The following is a 16,914-nucleotide window of genomic DNA, read 5'->3' as shown; positions in this document are numbered from 1 at the left end:
TCAGTGGGAACCAGTGAAGATTTTATGGATACAGAAAATAAATGTAAGCTCAAATCAACTCCCTGAGATCTCTGCAGGGGAACAGGGCAGCACCAGGCTCAGTGCGGGGCTCAGCACATGTGTTGGGAAGAGCAAACATGGGGAAAGTCAGCTGGAGCACTGAGGGAAATGTTTTAGAAGGAAAGAGTAAAATTATTGACGTTTTTCTTTTGGCTCGGGATTATTACGGCTTTGTACAAAGGCACTGAGGAGACAAATGATGGGTGAGCAGGGGGGAGAGCAAGGCTGAGTGCAGTGGGATGGTGACACCTTTCAAAGGACAGAAATTGCATCTGAATAATGTGAAACAGAGGAACGGGGGCTGGATCAGCCCTGCAGGGACAGCTCCTGGGAGCTCTGGGGCGTCGGTGTCCGACGGTTCTCGCCAGGAGGGGCGAGCTCCACTCAGGGCCACAAACCCATCCTAGGGTTTGTTCCACCCTAAAACTGCTTGGGAGGCCTGCGAGGGTGGGACACCTCTGTTGTCTCAGGCAGGGACAGGAGGGGTTTCTCCAGAGGGATTTCTCCACAACCACAGCCAGTCCTGTCAGACAAAACCACAAACCCTTAACCCGCGTGCGGAGTGTTCCCCGTGTCTCAGCCGTGCTTTTCTCCTGCTCTGTTGCAGATTCCCGTGTCCAGAATCTCCCCGATGCCATTTCCTGCGAGCCAGGTCTCTCCCAGGGCAGGCTTCCCCCTGTCCCTCAGCAGTCCTGGCAGGACAGGGGCCAGGACCTTGGCCGACATCAAGGCCAGAGCGCAGCAGGCCAAGGCTCAGAGGGCAGCGGCCGCCGCCGCCGCCGCCTCGGCCGGGGGAGCAGTGCCGGGACCCGGCCCGGGCGGGGGGAGACCCCCGGGCAGGGGGACAGATCCCGGAGGAGCCCCCCACGCCCCAGCCGGAGCCAACGCGCTGGAACTGGCAGGAACTGGAAGCGGGGGAGGTTCGAGAAGGTTCCTTCCCCACGGCCCGGGGCCCCGTTCCCAGGTGGAGAGCCAGGCGGAGCCGGGAGCTGCTCGCCGTCCTGCTGGAGCACAACTACAGCCAGGGCCCCCCGCGGCGGCCCCGGCGCTAGGGAACGGCACGGGGGCTGCGCCGAGCCCCCCGCGGGCCACGGCCGTCCCGGGGTCCCCGGGTGCCAGCAGTGGGGAGCGGGCAGGGACGGCCCCTCCTGCCCCGGCCCGGGCGGCTCCAGCGGCCGGGAGCGGGCACGGCTGCGGCACCGTGACCCTGGGAGCGCCCCCAGCCTCAGGAGGGACCGGCTGTGACCTTTCCAAAAGCAAATCTCCCTCTCCTCCGGGCTCCTCCCTGCCACCCGCAGGCCCCGGAGCCCAGGCTGGAGCTGTGGCTGTGCCTGTCCCAGCCTCCAGCGGCTCCTCAGTAGCGCCCGGCCTTAAATCTCCTCCCGGGGGAGGCCTGCCCAGAGCGAGCTCCAGCATTCCTGCCAACAACCCTTTGGTCACCCAGCTGCTCCAAGGCAAGAGCGTCCCTCTGGAGCAGATCCTGCCCAAGGCGCTCACCAAAGCAGAAATGAAAACTGTCCCCGTGGCTCAGGAGGAGAAGGGGGCAGCGGGGAACGGCGCCGAGGCGGGGGACAGAGCAGCGAGTCTGCCCCCGCCGCATCTCGGGAAGATCTTCTGCCAGAACAGGCCTGTGCCTCACATTCCAAGGACCTTCCCGCTGCCCTCGGGAAAGGAGTCCGGTGCTGAGCAGCAGCAGCAGTGCCACGAGGCGCTGAGCAAATCCACCCAGGAGCAGATCCTGCAGACACTCATCAAGAGGGTGCAGAGGCAGAATCTGCTGCCCGTCCTTCAGCCCTCGCAGCTGAACCTCCCACACTCAGGTTTCCCGGTGGAAAACAGCTCCACCAGCCAGAGATTCATGCTGGGCTTCACGGGCAGGAGGACATCCAAGCCTGCCATGTCCGGGCACTACCTGCTCAACATCTCCACCTACGGCCGCGGCTCGGAGAGTTTGAGGAGAGGCTTCTCCCTGAACCCCGAGCCGCGCCTGGGGCTGAGCGGCCCCGCTGACGGCGCCGGGGCAGAGCTGACGGGGGAGCGCGAGGAGACGGGCGGCCAGGGCAGCGGCAGCGAGGAGGACACGGATGAGGAGAGCTCCGGGGATGAGCGGGAGCACGTCGGCCTCAAAGAGGAGCCGCGGGCAGGCCGGGGCTCCGGGCAGGGCGAGAAGGAGCAGGGCTCACGTGCCGCCGGCCCCGCGGAGCCCGGCTCCCCGGGGACCAAGGCTGGGAAGGCCGAGGCGGCCGCGGTGCCCAAGGAGAAGGCGCCGGCGCTGGACGGCTCCACGCTGGCCCGGGACCTGCTGCAGGCGGCGCGGGAGCAGATGGCCCACGCCGTGAGGGGCAAGGGCCAGGGCGGCGCGGAGCTCTTGGGGTCCCCCAGCCCGTCCCCGGACTCGGCGCGGCCTCCCCTGCTCCCCGCCCCGCTGCCCCCGAAGCTGCCCGGCTCCGCCGGGGCGCAGCTGCTGGGGCCCAGCTACAGCGGCACCATCAACGTCTCCACCTCGCCCGACGTGGGCCAGGGCTCGCTCGTGACCGAGTGCGGCCAGCTGGGGAGCAGCTCCGTGGGCAACGTCATGTCCTTCTCGGTGACCGTGGCCACCATTCCCGCCGGGCAGGCCGTGAACTCCGGCGGCCACGGGCAGAGCCTGCCTGTGCCGGCGTTCGCGGAGGACGGCGGCATGGAGGATCCCCCTTCCAAATGCTACTGCAGGTTGAAAGCCATGATCATGTGCAAGGGCTGCGGTGCCTTCTGCCATGACGACTGCATCGGCCCCTCTAAGCTCTGCGTCTCCTGCCTCGTGGTGCGGTAACGGGGGCGGCACGCGGGGAGCGGCACGGCTCCCTTCGGGGGCTGCTTTGGGAAGTACCTTGGGGAGAAACAGGAATTTTACTGCCTTGCACAAGAGACACGTTACTGAATCAGGAATACAGAGTTAGAGTCCTTCTTTCATTAACGAAAGAGCACCTTCTTGTACAGGGAGTCGAAATCGCGCTCAACGACGTGAATTGTGACAAGAGTTTGCACTTAAGGAATTATGTAAATATGCCACGTTATTTTGTTTAAAGATATTTTTTCAATCTTTTAGGAGATAGCGTTTGACTTGTACTGCAGTTCCAGTGACCCCAGCCTGCTCTGAGCACGTTTGCGGAGCTCTGCTCTCCCCGGGGAGGTCCAGCTCTTCTCCTGGCAAAGGGAACGGGATAATCCAGGTCCAGCCGTGTGCGGTGGTGGAGCAGCGAGGCAGGAGCCCTGTGTGGGCTCCCTTGGCTGCTCCCAGTTCAGCTCCCTGGGAGCTGGGAGGCAGCACGGATGCCGTGCCAGCCTTTCCCTGCATTGCCTGTGCCCGTGGCCTGCCTGTTGAGGAGGCTCCTGGGCTGGGCTGGGGTTCCTGGTGCGCAGATCTCCTCTCCCGGTGTCCCAGCTGAAGGGAGGAGCTGGGCGTGCTGCTGGTGGAACTGCAAGGGGCTGTGCTGACCGTGGGGTGGGATCACCAGAGCTCAGCCCTGGGGGCTGCCCAGGGCTCCTGTAAGACCCGGGGGTCACACAGCTGTGCTTGGCCGGGCAGGGCTGGCAGGAATCTGCTCTCCTGGCGTTCCCCAGGAGCTGGAGCTGCCATCCCACAGCCCTGAGCCAGCTGCTCTTGAGCCACGGGGGCAGGCGAAGGGCCCCGAGCGTCACCCTGGGTCCTGCCGTGCTCTGGGAAGCGTTTTGTGCTCATCCAAACGCCCGTGGTCAGACATCTCCAGTTTCTATCCAAGATTTTATATTTCCTGGGTGTAGGGAAAGTCAAATGAGTGTCTGCCTGGGCCTTGCTGGGTGGCTCTTTGTGTTTGAAATAGCAAACTGGGCTGAGCTCAGCACAGCTTGGGCCCAGCTGAGGGAGGGGTGCTGGAGCAGCCCCTCAGACCCAGATGGGGACAGGGCTGGTGGTACCTGTGCTCCACCCTGTCAGTTCCTGGAATCCTTCACCTGGGCTGAAGGAAATCAAAGCACAGTAGCCCCGTGTTCCTGGGAGCTGAGAATGGAGCACGAGTCACTCGAGGGCTGTTCCCCTCCCGGGGCGAGTGGGGGCCTTGCTGCATCCCGGTCAGGGAACAGAGCTATGTATGTTTTTGATGGAAAAGCACTGAATTCACTTTTAATCCAAAGGCCTTTTTAAGCTGAAGCAATATTCCCACAGCAGTGGGGCAGCTGAGTGGTGCACGGGGCCCTCAGCCTTCCCTTCCCCTCTCCTTTGTACTACTGCTCCCCTCCCCTCCTCCCCAGGATCCCAGCAGTGGTGGTGAGCAGCAGAAACAATTCCCTGGGTGACTTCCCAAGGAACGTGTGGTGCCCGAGGCTGCCAGAGCTCCAGGAGCCTTTGGACACTGCTCTCAGGCACAGGGTGGGATTGTTGGCTCAAGAGTTGGACTGGAGGATCCCTGTGGATCCTTTCCAGCACAGGATATTCCCCAGCTCTGTGATTTAGTTGGTGATGACAAGGAAAAGGGAGTTGCAGACTTGATCCCGTGGTAGCAGGAGCGTTTCCTTCCCTGCCCAGGGAGTGTGGGTGCCTCGGGAGCAGCAGGAGCTGCAGCATCACCTGCTCTGGGTTCTGCCAGCTGAAATTTATTGCAGAGCAGTGACCCCCACTGTCGTGATTCCACATCACTGCTCGAGCATCCCGTGGGGAGGAGGATTTAGGGATTAGAAATCAACTCGATTTTTTAAAATCTAAAAAAATTGCACAAAACCGTCCCATCTCACACGAGCATCTCACACCGTGGCGGGGGTGGTGGTAGCCCAAGAACCCCCGGCCCGTGCCTGTTCCTGCCACTTCCCACTTCCAGCTCCTGTTGGGGAAGAGGAAATCCTGCATTTTTGTAAAGCTGGGGAGGCAGAGTGGGCTGGTTTGGAGCTGAGAGCAGGATCTGTCCATTCCCATCTAGACTGGAGGGAAGTTGCTTCCCCCAGTCCTGGACAGACACTTCATTCATTCCTGGCTGGGACAGCCCGGGGGAGGCGGCCGTGCAGCTTGGTGCTGGTTACACAACAAACTGCCAGAGCCCTCCTCCAGGGCAGCGAGAGCTTTGCTGCGCTCTCGGGGCAGTTCTGCCTCTCCTTGGCTCCTCTCAGGGTGCTTTTCCAGGCTTCTGGAGAGGGGGAAGCAGAGGGTGAGGAGGGAGCTGTGACCCTGAGCTCTCACAGGGCCGCAGCTGCCGCTGGAAAGGCTCTTCCAGAGCTCCCCGGCACTTCCCAAAGCATCAGTGCCCGGCTGTGGCTCCAGCTGGTTCCTCCTGTTGGATTTGTCCTTGCTGAGCGCGGATTGGGCTTGCTGTGCCCGTTCCCAGAGCCATGCCACGGGAACGTGCCCGGCCCAGGAGGGGCTGCCTGGTGACCCTGGACATGGAGGTGGCCCCGGGCTGGCGTTGGCCGGGGCAGGACGGTGCTGGTGGCTCGGGAGTTTACACCTGTCAGTGCCTTAGTTCCATTTCATGGATCAACACTTGGCCTGGGCTACTTTCCTTCCGTTCCTTTTGAAGGAAACCGATTCTCTCAGTGCCCGTCTTGAGGTTTGAGCGTCTCCGCGGGTGAGCAGAGGGCACCGAGTGTGAGGAAATCGCTCGGGATAACGGGCTCGCTGTAGGAATCCCTGGAAGAAGGGAAAATCCCTATCCTGGAAGAGGGATAAAGCCCTGGAAGTTCTGCATGTGCTGCAGCTGGGTGTGGGATGATGGGGTTCAGAGGGGGGAATCCTGTGGAGTTCTTGGGGTGGGATCGGCCTGTCCCACGGCTGAGGCTCCTTCCCACAGACAGTGAATCCAGCTCCACACGGGATTTGTAATGAAGGGAACCATCAGACTTTGGTCCCCCGGGGACGAATTTAACGGCACTGCAGGGAATGGCAGCATCAAAAATCCAGGATTTCCACAGCTTGATGTCAGAGTGTTAGTGGCAGGGAAAGGAACCTGATGAGGGAGGAGGTTTCAGTTTCCCTTTTCAGGACACAGAACTGGAATTAGAGCCTGAGCTACGCCTCGCTTCCCATCCCCAAACCCCACGGACTGCCTGTGGCACAGGAGGTGCCAGCACTGCTCTGGGGGTTCAGGTTTTGAGCCAGGTGGGCAGCAAGGGAAGGAATTCGGTGTGGGATTTCATTTTCCCTCCAGGAATTTACAGGAAAGAGGAGGTTCCAAGCAGTTGCACTGGCTGGGGAGTTGGATTTTTTTTTTTTTTTTTTTTTTTTTTTTTAATTTTTTGGTTGCACAAAACAGCTGCTGGAGCAGCGGTTCCTGGTCAGGTCCTTACTGGGAGGGACCCTCGGGAGGGACCCTCGGGAGGAGGCAGCAAGGAGCACCCCGGGCACGGGAGGGTGGACTGGGAGTGGTTTTGGGGCTCCTCTTTCCAGGGGCGCTCCGTCCCATGGTGAGCCACCCATGGGAAGGTCTGGAGAGCAGGAGCGGGCTGGGGTTTCCCACAGCAGGAATGTGGGAGGCTGCGGGATGTGGCAGGATCATTTTGATCAGCGCAGGTAATTAATCACAGGGGTGGGCAGAGACCTGGGTCCCGGGTTGTTTTTAATGCTAACGTTTGCTGCACGTGCGGGGCGAGCGGGAGAGCTTACAGTAATATATTTGAAGTAATATATATTTTAGTATGAAAAGAGACGACAAAGGAGGGGTTCTGAGGTGGTGACAGGGTACCGGGGAAGTTCCTCGGCCGGGCCAGCGGGGGTTACTGCAGCACAGCTGAAGAGGTTCAGTTCCTGCCATTAATGCAATAAAAATGGGAATTCTCACAAAGAAGCAATCCAATACTGTTTCCCAGAGGCTTTTCCTGTGTGGACAACAGGCCTGTAAACACAGTTCCAAAAATCCTAAACCTTTGTCTTTTGCCTTTTTAAAAGGGACTTCGATCGGGCTTGAGGGTCTGTACAGCAAAATCGAGGTGACACCATTTGAAAATGTATTTTTACACAAATAATATAGAAAAAAAATCATATTTTACATAAGAATTTTAAGTATTTGAGATATGTGTATATATATATACTGTATGTACTTCGTATATGCTTTATTTTACATTTTCAATGTATTAAAAAGTATTTGAGCTGGTTGGATCTGAGATGTAATAATGTTTAAAAACACAAAAACAAGGGAAAGGAGCCGCGGGGGGGGACAGCGGGTGGGAGCTCTGCAGGGCAGCACAAGCCCAGGGGAAAGGGTTTGGGCAAGGCTTGAGCAGTTTGAGAGCCATAAATCGTTGTGTTTTCCTCATGACCAGCTGGGATGATCCAGGAGCTGGGATGGATCCTCCCCGCAGGGATGACCCCACACAGCCCCTGCTCTGCCAAAGCAAAGCCAGAGCGACCGGGTGTGCTCCAGGCCTGGAGTGGGAAGGAATGGGTGGGTTCTGCACTCAGTCCTTTGGGTTGGAAAGAACTCCCAGCTCATGGAATCCGGGGCTGACACCACCCTGCAGGAGCCTCTCACGGGGGCGTCAGACGCCAAACGTTGCCCAGTGCTTCCAAGGGAACTGCCAGGCAGGGCATTCCTTTACTCTGCAGGGCTTTGGGTGCGAATCTCCCTGCAGAGGTCGATCCATCTCTGCAGCTCTTAGCACTGGAGTGAATTCCCAGCGGGAGGGGGGGTCCCACCACACCATCACTGAATCACCAGGTTGGAAGAGACTTCCAAGATCATCGAGTCCGACCCGTGCCCCAACACCTCAACTAGACTGTGGCAGCAAGTGCCACATCCAGTCTTATTTAAACACATCCAGGGGCGGTGACTCCACCACCTCCCCAGGCAAAACATTCCAATACTTTATTGGTCTTCCCATGAAAAACTTCCTCCTAATACCCAGCCCGTATCTCCCCTGGCGCAGCTCGAGACTGTGTCCTCTGGTTCTGCCCCTGGGCCCTGAGAGCAGCTCGGGGGGGCTGAGCGGACACAGCTCCACGTGCTGCAAATCCCGGCTCCTGGAGCTCTTCCCTGGGCCCAGCCGGCCCTCCTGCAGCCCTGGGGGCTCCAGTTTGGGAAGCAGGAGGAGACCTGCGGCCCCCGGAGTGCCGGGCTGCACCCGCACAGCGAGCACAGCTCCCTGCTGGGGGAGGGTGGGAGCAGACTGGAGCCCAGAGCTGGCTGCGCCCTGCTCTGCCGTGCCCGTCTTAGCTCGGGTGAGTCCCAAACGACGTTTATTCCATTTAGTGCAGTGAGTGTTCCTGGGATCCCGTCTGTAACCCAGAGCTGGTTCAGCAGTTCCATCCCTGGGACGTGCAGGGAAGGAAATGAGGTGGGAAAAGCAGCAACGGGAACACGTCTGGGTTAAAGGTACAAAAATGAACCCTGGAAAGACACAGAACTGGTGCTTCTGTCCTTGATTGTTACTGGCATGTCCTGCAAAGCCAAACCTTGGCGCCCAGCCGAGAGAGCTGCTGGGGCAGGATGGGTTTAAGCTGCTCTAGAGGGTCCCAGCTGGGGGTGAGCGCAGCGACTGTGCCTCCTGGCCAGAGGGACCCCGCCTTCATCCCAGGCCTCTTCCTCCCCTCCCGCAGAGCCACCTCACGCCTGAGGGGGAACGGCAGCCTTGGGAGTTGTTTCCTCTTTAAGGTTACACGGCTGCGATCACATATAAAATGGCAAAGTGTCCGAGCTGCTGCACTTCCAAGCAAACATTCCTAATTCCACCGGTGCTGCTGCATGTCCCAGCCCTTCCCTCCCAGTTCAAGGCTGAATCAAACTGCTCTGTTCCTTTCTGTTCAGGCTTCTCTGGTGCTGATTATGGACTTTACAGTGGAAAAGCTGGGCTGGGAGTTTCACCTTCAGAGGCCTCTGGGCTCTTCCAGACCAGATCCCAGGGATGTGATCCCATGGACAGTGACTGTGCTGCAGCTCCCACAGCTTCCTCCAGTCCTGCTTCCCAGAGCATGGGATTCACCCGTCCCCACGGCACGGGTGCTACCTTGAGCCTCATGGACACAGGTTTTACTCTGGTGTCCCAGGGATGAGTCCACAGAAGGACTCCATGGCACCTCTGGGCCACTGCCAGCCCCGGGCCTGTCACAAGCTGTGACAGCCACACTGAAATCCCAGTGCTGGGAGTATGGATCAAAGGCATCTCCAGGGCAGGAAGGTGATTTCTGGGCTCTGAAAGCAGCCCAGGGGCAATCCCTGGGGGACACGCATGGAGATACATATACATATACATATACATCATATACATATATTCATTATACATACATATAGGTATAAAATGCCACCTTAGTGTCCCAGAGGGGGATCCGAGGGCTGCTCCCAACCCAACAGCCCATTCCCAAGCTGGCACTGGAATACCCGTGCCCTCAGGACATGGTACCACACAAAATCATTCCCTGTGCCTCGTGTCCTACCACGGATTCTGCTCCTCTTCCTCCCACAGTGCCCTCGTTGGAGATCAATTCTCGACCCTGTAGTTCCTCAGCACCGGGCACACGAGTGCTCCACCATCAGGGTCCATCTTCTGCTCACTACAACCATTTGGGATATGGCCTTGAGTCCTGCTCATGGTGGTTTTCAGGGATTTCCTTCTGCCTTCCCCTGGCAGGGAACTGCACTTCCCTGGCTTTACAAGCTGTGGGCATCTGTTAAATTTTCTTTTGGCACATTTTAAGGGGAAAACATCGGTTTATTACTTAGCCTTAATAAATTCCGCAGTTCCTTCACTTCTTGGGGTCCCAAGACACTTCAGAAGCATGGAACTGTAGATTTGGGGGAAAGAAAGAAGCAGGAAGAAACCTGTATGAAGTGTCAGGAGCTTAATTTCCCTTAAAATGGAGGGACTCAGGGAAACAGATGTGTAACCAACTCACCTGATTTCTGACAGGAAAACTCGTGCACTTAACAACTCGGTAAAATCAGCAGCACTGAAGAACGTGCAAGAGTCTGGGATTTCTTTTCCCTGAACACATTAAAAGTATCAACAGTTCTGTATTTTAAGTATGGAAGGGGTTGGATATGTGCCAGTGGGAATAATCCACCCCAGCCCTCAGGTGGCATCTTGGTGGCATCACTAGACTTCAATTTATTCTCCTTTTTAATCAGTGTGACTAATTAAAGTCTCTAAGCCGTTGTTCATTAAGTAAAACCTTTTTTTTTTTTTTCCTAGCCAGGCGGAATTCCCCTGGGACCCTCGGGAAGAAGGAGGATGGGCACAGCCCACAGAGGGGAGGGAAGCCGAACTCCCCGAATGGGAAACATAAATAACTAAAGCCATGGCACCATCTGGTGTTTTTCCAGGTTGCAGCACTTCTCCCTGCAGCCCAAGGCAGACGGCTTTTCCAAACGCTGCTTTGGCTGCTGCCGCCTAGTTTGGGATGGAATTGCAGCCAGCAGGAATCACCTCCCCACCTCGGTCCCACTGCCAGCCGCGGGTTTGGCTCCACAATTCCGGGACAAAGCGAGCACTGCCATTGGCACGGATAGCTGGGGACGAGCATCGCTAACCGCCCTAGCAGCGCTTTCCCCTCTCATGTCCCATTTCCTAGCAAGGCATTCCCTCCTCTCCTGCAAACCGGGAGTGGTCCCTCCTCTCCACCCTCGGAGGAGCTTTTCTCCCCTCCTGCAGGCACAGGCAGCGCTGTGCAGGAGCAGCTGTGACATTTCCACAGGGACACAGGAGCCTGCAACAGAGCCCGTCCTGCCGGATCCTCCTCAGGAAACACTGCTGGTGCTGCCAGCAAGGCGAGCAGCGACATCCGCAGTGCCCATGGAACGCTGATATCCACACGGAGGTCAGGCCATGGAGCCGTGGTTGGGAACAGCCTCTGCTGCTGTGGCTGGGCAGAGCTGTGGGACACGGCAGGAGCTGGGAGTAGCCTCCCCTGGAGCAGGGGACACGTCCTGTCCTGCAGGGCACAGTCCATGCAAGCCTGAGCTGCCCTGCAAGCCCATAGAAACACCGATCCTGGAAAGGTTTGGGTTGGGAGGGACCCCAAATCCCACCCAGTGCCACCCTGCCACGGCAGGGACACCTCCCACTGTCCCAGGCTGCTCCAACCCCAATGTCCAGCCTGGCCTTGGGCACTGCCAGGGATCCAGGGGCAGCCACAGCCGCTCTGGGAATTCCACCCTGTGGAATTCCAGGGCCTGCCCACCCTGCCAGGGAACAATTCCTAATTCCCAGTATCCCATCCAGCCCTGCCCTGTGGCAGTGGGAGCCATTCCCTGTGTCCTGTCCCTCCATGCCTTGTCCCCAGTCCCTCTCCAGCTCTCCTGGAGCCCCTTCAGGCCCTGCCAGGGGCTCGGAGCTCTCCCTGGATCCTTCTCCTCTCCAGGTGAGCACCCCCAGCTCTCCCAGCCTGGCTCCAGAGCAGAGGGGCTCCAGCCCCGGCAGCTGAAGGGATGGAGCTGAGCAATGGCTGTGGCTGGATGCTGAGGGGACGGCAGTCACGCTGTGAGGGGACTGTCCTGGAAGATGGCTGTAGTTCACAGCCGCGAGGGAATGGTTGTGGCTGACACGGTCCTGAGGGGATGGCTGTGAGGGACAGCTATGGTTGCCATGGTGGTGAATGGATGGTGCTGAGGGATGGCTGTGAGGGGACAGCCATAGCTGACAAAACCCCCAGCGCTATGCCCACTCCTCCGCTCCGCTCCCCTCAGGCGGCCCCAGCCCCTCAGGGCGGGCCGGGGGGCGGGGCCGCTCCCTGGCGCCTCGCGCTGCGCCTGCGCGGTCCCGCCGCGCCCCGGGGTGAGCGCCGCGCGGCGCGCGCGCGCCGTGGCGGAGGCGGGAGCGCGGCAGGCGGCGCTGCCCGCCGATTGGCTGAGGGGCGCGAGAGGGCGGGGCCGAGCGGGAGCGGATTGGCGGAGGGCCGCGCGCCCCCGGCGGAGGCGGGCTTTGATTGGCCGGGGCGCCGCGCGGCGGCGGCCGGGACCGTTGGAGCGCGGCGGCGGCTGAGGCGGCTGAGGCGGCCCGGGAGCCGCGGGAGCGCCGGCAGCGGCTCAGGTACGGCTGGGAGCGGCGGGGCCGCGGTCACCGGGCCCCGGTCACCGGGCTGCGCGTGGGGCCGCTGGTTTGGCCACGCTCCGCTGTTCCTCCCTGCTGCAGAACAGCTGCTGGCAGGGAGCCGGAGTGTAGGCTCCATTGCTTTGGAGTTATCGGGGGAGCTGGGATGTGCAGGGCTGCATTGCTCCGGAGTTAAAACCCGGGATGAGCAGGTTCCATTGCTCTGGAGTTAAAACCCGGGATGAGCAGGTTCCATTGCTCTGGAGTTAAAACCCGGGATGTGCAGGTTCCACTGCTCTGGAGTTAAAACCCGGGATGTGCAGATTCCACTGCTCTGGAGTTAAAACCCGGGATGAGCAGGTTCCACTGCTCTGGAGTTAAAACCCGGGATGAGCAGGTTCCACTGCTCTGGAGTTAAAACCCGGGATGTGCAGGTTCCACTGCTCTGGAGTTAAAACCCGGGATGTGCAGATTCCACTGCTCTGGAGTTAAAACCCGGGATGAGCAGGTTCCACTGCTCTGGAGTTAAAACCCGGGATGTGCAGATTCCACTGCTCTGGAGTTAAAACCCGGGATGTGCAGATTCCACTGCTCTGGAGTTAAAACCCGGGATGTGCAGGTTCCACTCGTCTGGAGTTAAAACCCGGGATGAGCAGGTTCCACTGCTCTGGAGTTAAAACCCGGGATGAGCAGGTTCCATTGCTCTGGAGTTAAAACCCGGGATGTGCAGGTTCCACTGCTCTGGAGTTAAAACCCGGGATGTGCAGGTTCCACTGCTCTGGAGTTAAAACCCGGGATGTGCAGGTTCCACTGCTCTGGAGTTAAAACCCGGGATGTGCAGGTTCCACTGCTCTGGAGTTAAAACCCGGGATGTGCAGGTTCCACTGCTCTGGAGTTAAAACCCGGGATGTGCAGGTTCCACTGCTCTGGAGTTAAAACCCGGGATGTGCAGGTTCCACTCCTCTGGAGTTAAAACCCGGGATGTGCAGGGCTGCATTGCTCCGGAGTTAAAACCCGGGATGAGCAGGTTCCATTGCTCCGGAGTTAAAACCCGGGATGTGCAGGTTCCACTGCTCTGGAGTTAAAACCCGGGATGTGCAGGTTCCACTGCTCTGGAGTTAAAACCCGGGATGTGCAGGGCTGCATTGCTCCGGAGTTAAAACCCGGGATGAACAGGTTCCATTGCTCTGGAGTTAATGGGAGCAGCAGCCAGGGCAGGAGCAGCACCGTGTTTGGGCTGTGAAATAAGACAGTGTAATTTTTCTGTGGAGAACTGCTCCTTTCTTGGAGAAAAAGCTCACTTGGTGTTTTTCACATCTCTTTAGGTTGTCGCTTAAATGTCTGACGAAGGAAGTGAGCCAGGGAAGTGGAAGTTGCCCTGAGAGACTTCTCAGTGTGATTCAGGTATTGGGATCTGTTGGTATTGGCTGTGGTGTCAACCTTAAAATCTTGTGCTTTGTATGTTCAGTTCTTACACTCACGGAGCTGATACTGACATTTTGCATTTATGATAAAACTTGTGTTGTGAAGCAGTGCCTTCTGCATTTTCTGGGATGTGTTTGGCACGTAAAGAGACTGAATCATGTAAAAAGATGGAATCCTGTGTTTAAAATTCCTCCAGAATTGTGTTTGTTGCGCAGCACATCCCTCATCTGGGGAAGGTGAATTACAGAATGCTTTTAGTGGGAAAGGACTTTAAATAACAATTCCACCCCTGCCATGGGCAGGGACACCTTCCACTGTCCCAGGGTGCTCCAAGCCCTGTCCAGCCAGGCCTTGGGCACTGCCAGGGATCCAGGGGGTGCCACTGGATGAGCTTTAAGATCTCTTTCCACTCAAAACTTCGATCATTCTGTGCTCTGTCTGCTGCAGCTGCCCAGTAACAAACCATTCCAGGTGCCTGATCTGCTGGTTCTAAAGGTCCCAAGTTTCAGTTCCAGCTTTCCTTTGACCCTGGAATTCTTCCCTGTGTGCAGGATGCTGCTTCAGAGGGTTTCTTTTCCTTGAGCATGTTATCCTGTTAAACCCTCATTGAGTTTCTGCTTGTTCCCATCACCATACACAGAATTCTTGTCTTGTTCTGGGGCTGTTTGGGACATCCCAGATCTGCTGCTGGGGTGTCCCAGGGAGCAGTTCCCAGGCTGGGCAGCCAGAGTTGGTTCCTGACAGTTCCAGAATCCTGTATTGAAGGGGACACATCCAGGACCTCCTGTGAGCTCCGTGGGACACCCTCATTGTTCCCTGCAGTTGCTGTGGTGCTGAATGCAGCAGCCCTGCCAGCATTGTCCCAGACTCCCTGGCTTTGGAGCAGGCTGGGTGTTTTTGGAGCAGTAAATGACTTCATTTGTTGGCCGTGTTGCACTGATGCAGGCAGGCCTCTGGTTTATCCCAGGACCCAAGAGCAATACATGTTTTAGGGAGTGCTGGTTGGTTAGGAAGGAGCCATAATGCAATAAAAAAGGGCTTTTGCCCCTTTTTTTCACTTTTCCAGCAGTTCAGAGACACCACACGCAGCACAGGTGAAGTGGGAGTGAGCACTTGCAGCCCTGACTGGGTGTTAACAGTTGTGCAGCCCTTTAAACCAAGGTGTCTGTGGTCAGCTGTGTGTTGTGGAAGCTCTGACAGCTTTTGAACAGGGAAGGAGCCACATGTGGGAGATTAAAGCTGTGTGTGTTGTGGCTGGGTCGTGCCTGAAGCAGCCTGAGCTCCTGCGTGGGCTGCTCTGGGGGAGCTTTAGAGAGCCTAAAGAGGGTTCAGGTAAGGTGGTTCAGGTGATAAGGATTTGAATCCATCATATTTTTATTATGTTACTTGTTTTCCCTTTGGTGCCAGGGAGGAGAAACCATTTGTTGTCTCTGGTTTAGTGTTTAAACAGATTTCTATGGATAAAGGGTACCTAAATTTGAATAGTTTCATGGGACTTTCCTACTCCTGTGGGTTTTAACTTCTCAGCTGTGCTTAAGCAATTCAGATTTATTAAAAAAACTTAACGTAATGAAGAGCCTAGATCTGGAGGAAACAGTAGGAGACCTTAAAATTCCACAGCACCTTGCACATTATATTGAGCCAGGTGTTTCTGTGGAAACAAATGGAATTATGACAGCAGGTGCCAATTCATCACTGCCTTTTAAGAGTTGGATGTCTAAAGGATGTGTTGTGGTCACAGAACACTTGAAATCATAGTAACTGAAGTACTGTGTGCAAGGTGAGTTGTTTTTCAGTTTGTCAGTGCAACTTTTAATTTTACTTAGGTCAGAGATTGGACTCTGTGCTCTTGGGTGACCAAGAGCCTCAGTGATTTAGTGATTTGAGGTGGGGAGCAAAGGGGTGTCCTGGCTTAAAGCAAACAGGGAGGGAGCTGAGGCCCTAACTTCATTTCTTTTTTTTAAATTTATTTTTTAAAACAGAAAGTGACAAAACCAAGTGATAGAAACTTTTTAGTTTTACAGAAGGCATTGGCAAGTGTCATCAGTTAGACTTTTACTTCAGGCTTATGCTGTTGTTTAGGAAGACCCCCCTTAGTTTGTGCCCACAGTAGTGAGGAGCAGTTTGGGTGCAGCCAGGCTTTTGGAGAAGGTGCTGTGTGTGTCTGGCAGCTCAAAGTTAAAAGTGATCAGACCTGTGGAGGTGTTCAGTTCCCATTGCCTGGGGCAGTGGCAGAGACTTTTAAATGCAGATTAATTGGCAATTCCAGCTTCAGTACTCCTGTACCCTTTCAGCAATATCTAACACTTGACAGAATTATTTTAGTTTAGACCTGTGAAGCTATTGAGATTTCATACTGTAAGTTAATTGCAGAAGGTGAAATTAATGAATTAAGACTGAGCAAGCTGTTTTTTCCTGGAGCCAGTTGTGATGGGGAAGGCAGTTCCTGTTTCCAGGTGTTTCTCAGTGCCCTACTGGAATTTCCCTCTTCCCCAGCTGTGCCAGGAGAGCTCTGGGCTCTGCTTTGGCTCCTGGCAGTGCTGCTCCATCTCCGAGTCTGGGTTAATGGGGAAAAGGGCAGGAGTGCAGCTCGGAGCCCTTCCTAATAATGGATATTCCATTCAGCTCCAGAGTCCTTCCCTGTGCTCTGGAGGCAGTGCTGGTGCCTGCAGGGCAACTTGGGGAGGGAAGGCTTTGCCAGCTTCTCTTGGAAGCACTCAGTGCTCAGAAATCCCCTCCACAAAGAAGTCTTCCCTTCCTGGGAGGGAGGGGTAAGCTCTCAATTAGACTATTTCCAACTTCTCACTGCTCAAAAACCCTCCTGTGACATTTCATTTCTGTTATCCAACAGGAACGCTGCTTTATTTCAAAGGAACAATTTCAGCTGCTGGATTTGCTCTTGTTTGCAGGCTCCTGGTAAATCCCACAGACTGACATTAACTTCAGCCTGCAGACCAACAGGCAGGTTGTAAGAATCCATTTCTACCCCTCAGGCTGTGGGGCAATAAGGGAAGATGAGAGTTTTTGGTTCTCTGGTTACTCCTGGGTGTTGTGGGCACTGAGTGTCCTGCCTGCTCTGCACCCTGCCTGTGCCACAGTCTCTGCTGAGACACTCAGTGCTGTCCTTAAGAGCCTTCAGAGCTGCTGGATGACTTCCTAGGGACTGAAAAGGGGTATTTAGAGCTGTGAGTTTAAAATAACACCTTGGCAGCAGGGCTGGGACCTTCAGTGCCACCCTCACCATTCTTACCCTGAGCTGCAAGTTCCTCAGGGCTGGGACTTCTCTCTGTTCTGAGCACTCAGCTGGAACTTAGAGATGTGAGGTCACAGAAACTCAGGTGGTTTGGAACTCTTCTGGATCTGAATTGGTTCTGTTTGGTCTGAAGGGAACCTGTTAAATGTTTTGGGAGGCTTTCAAAGAAACCTCTGATTAAATATTGTTACTTGTTCCATCTTGGTTTGACTTGA

General features: G+C 56.5%; 1 protein-coding gene across 6 annotated transcripts in view; it reads left to right on the top strand.

Annotated features, from left to right (window-relative positions):
* The window catches only part of ASXL2 (ASXL transcriptional regulator 2), a 70,697-nt gene extending 63,533 nt beyond the window's left edge, over positions 1-7,164 (top strand). For all 6 annotated transcript variants that reach the window (XM_062489564.1, XM_062489563.1, XM_062489565.1 and 3 more), the window contains one exon: positions 668-7,164. In XM_062489564.1, coding sequence (XP_062345548.1) covers positions 668-2,872 — 2,205 coding nt within the window. In that variant the 3' untranslated portion in view covers positions 2,873-7,164. The remainder of the gene's footprint in view (positions 1-667) is intronic.
* Positions 7,165-16,914: the final 9,750 nt, after the last annotated feature.

This window comes from Cinclus cinclus, chromosome 3, assembly GCF_963662255.1.
Source record: "Cinclus cinclus chromosome 3, bCinCin1.1, whole genome shotgun sequence".
Taxonomy (NCBI): domain Eukaryota; kingdom Metazoa; phylum Chordata; class Aves; order Passeriformes; family Cinclidae; genus Cinclus; species Cinclus cinclus.
Note: the sequence above shows the minus strand (reverse complement) of the source record. Positions and strands in the feature narration are given on the sequence as shown.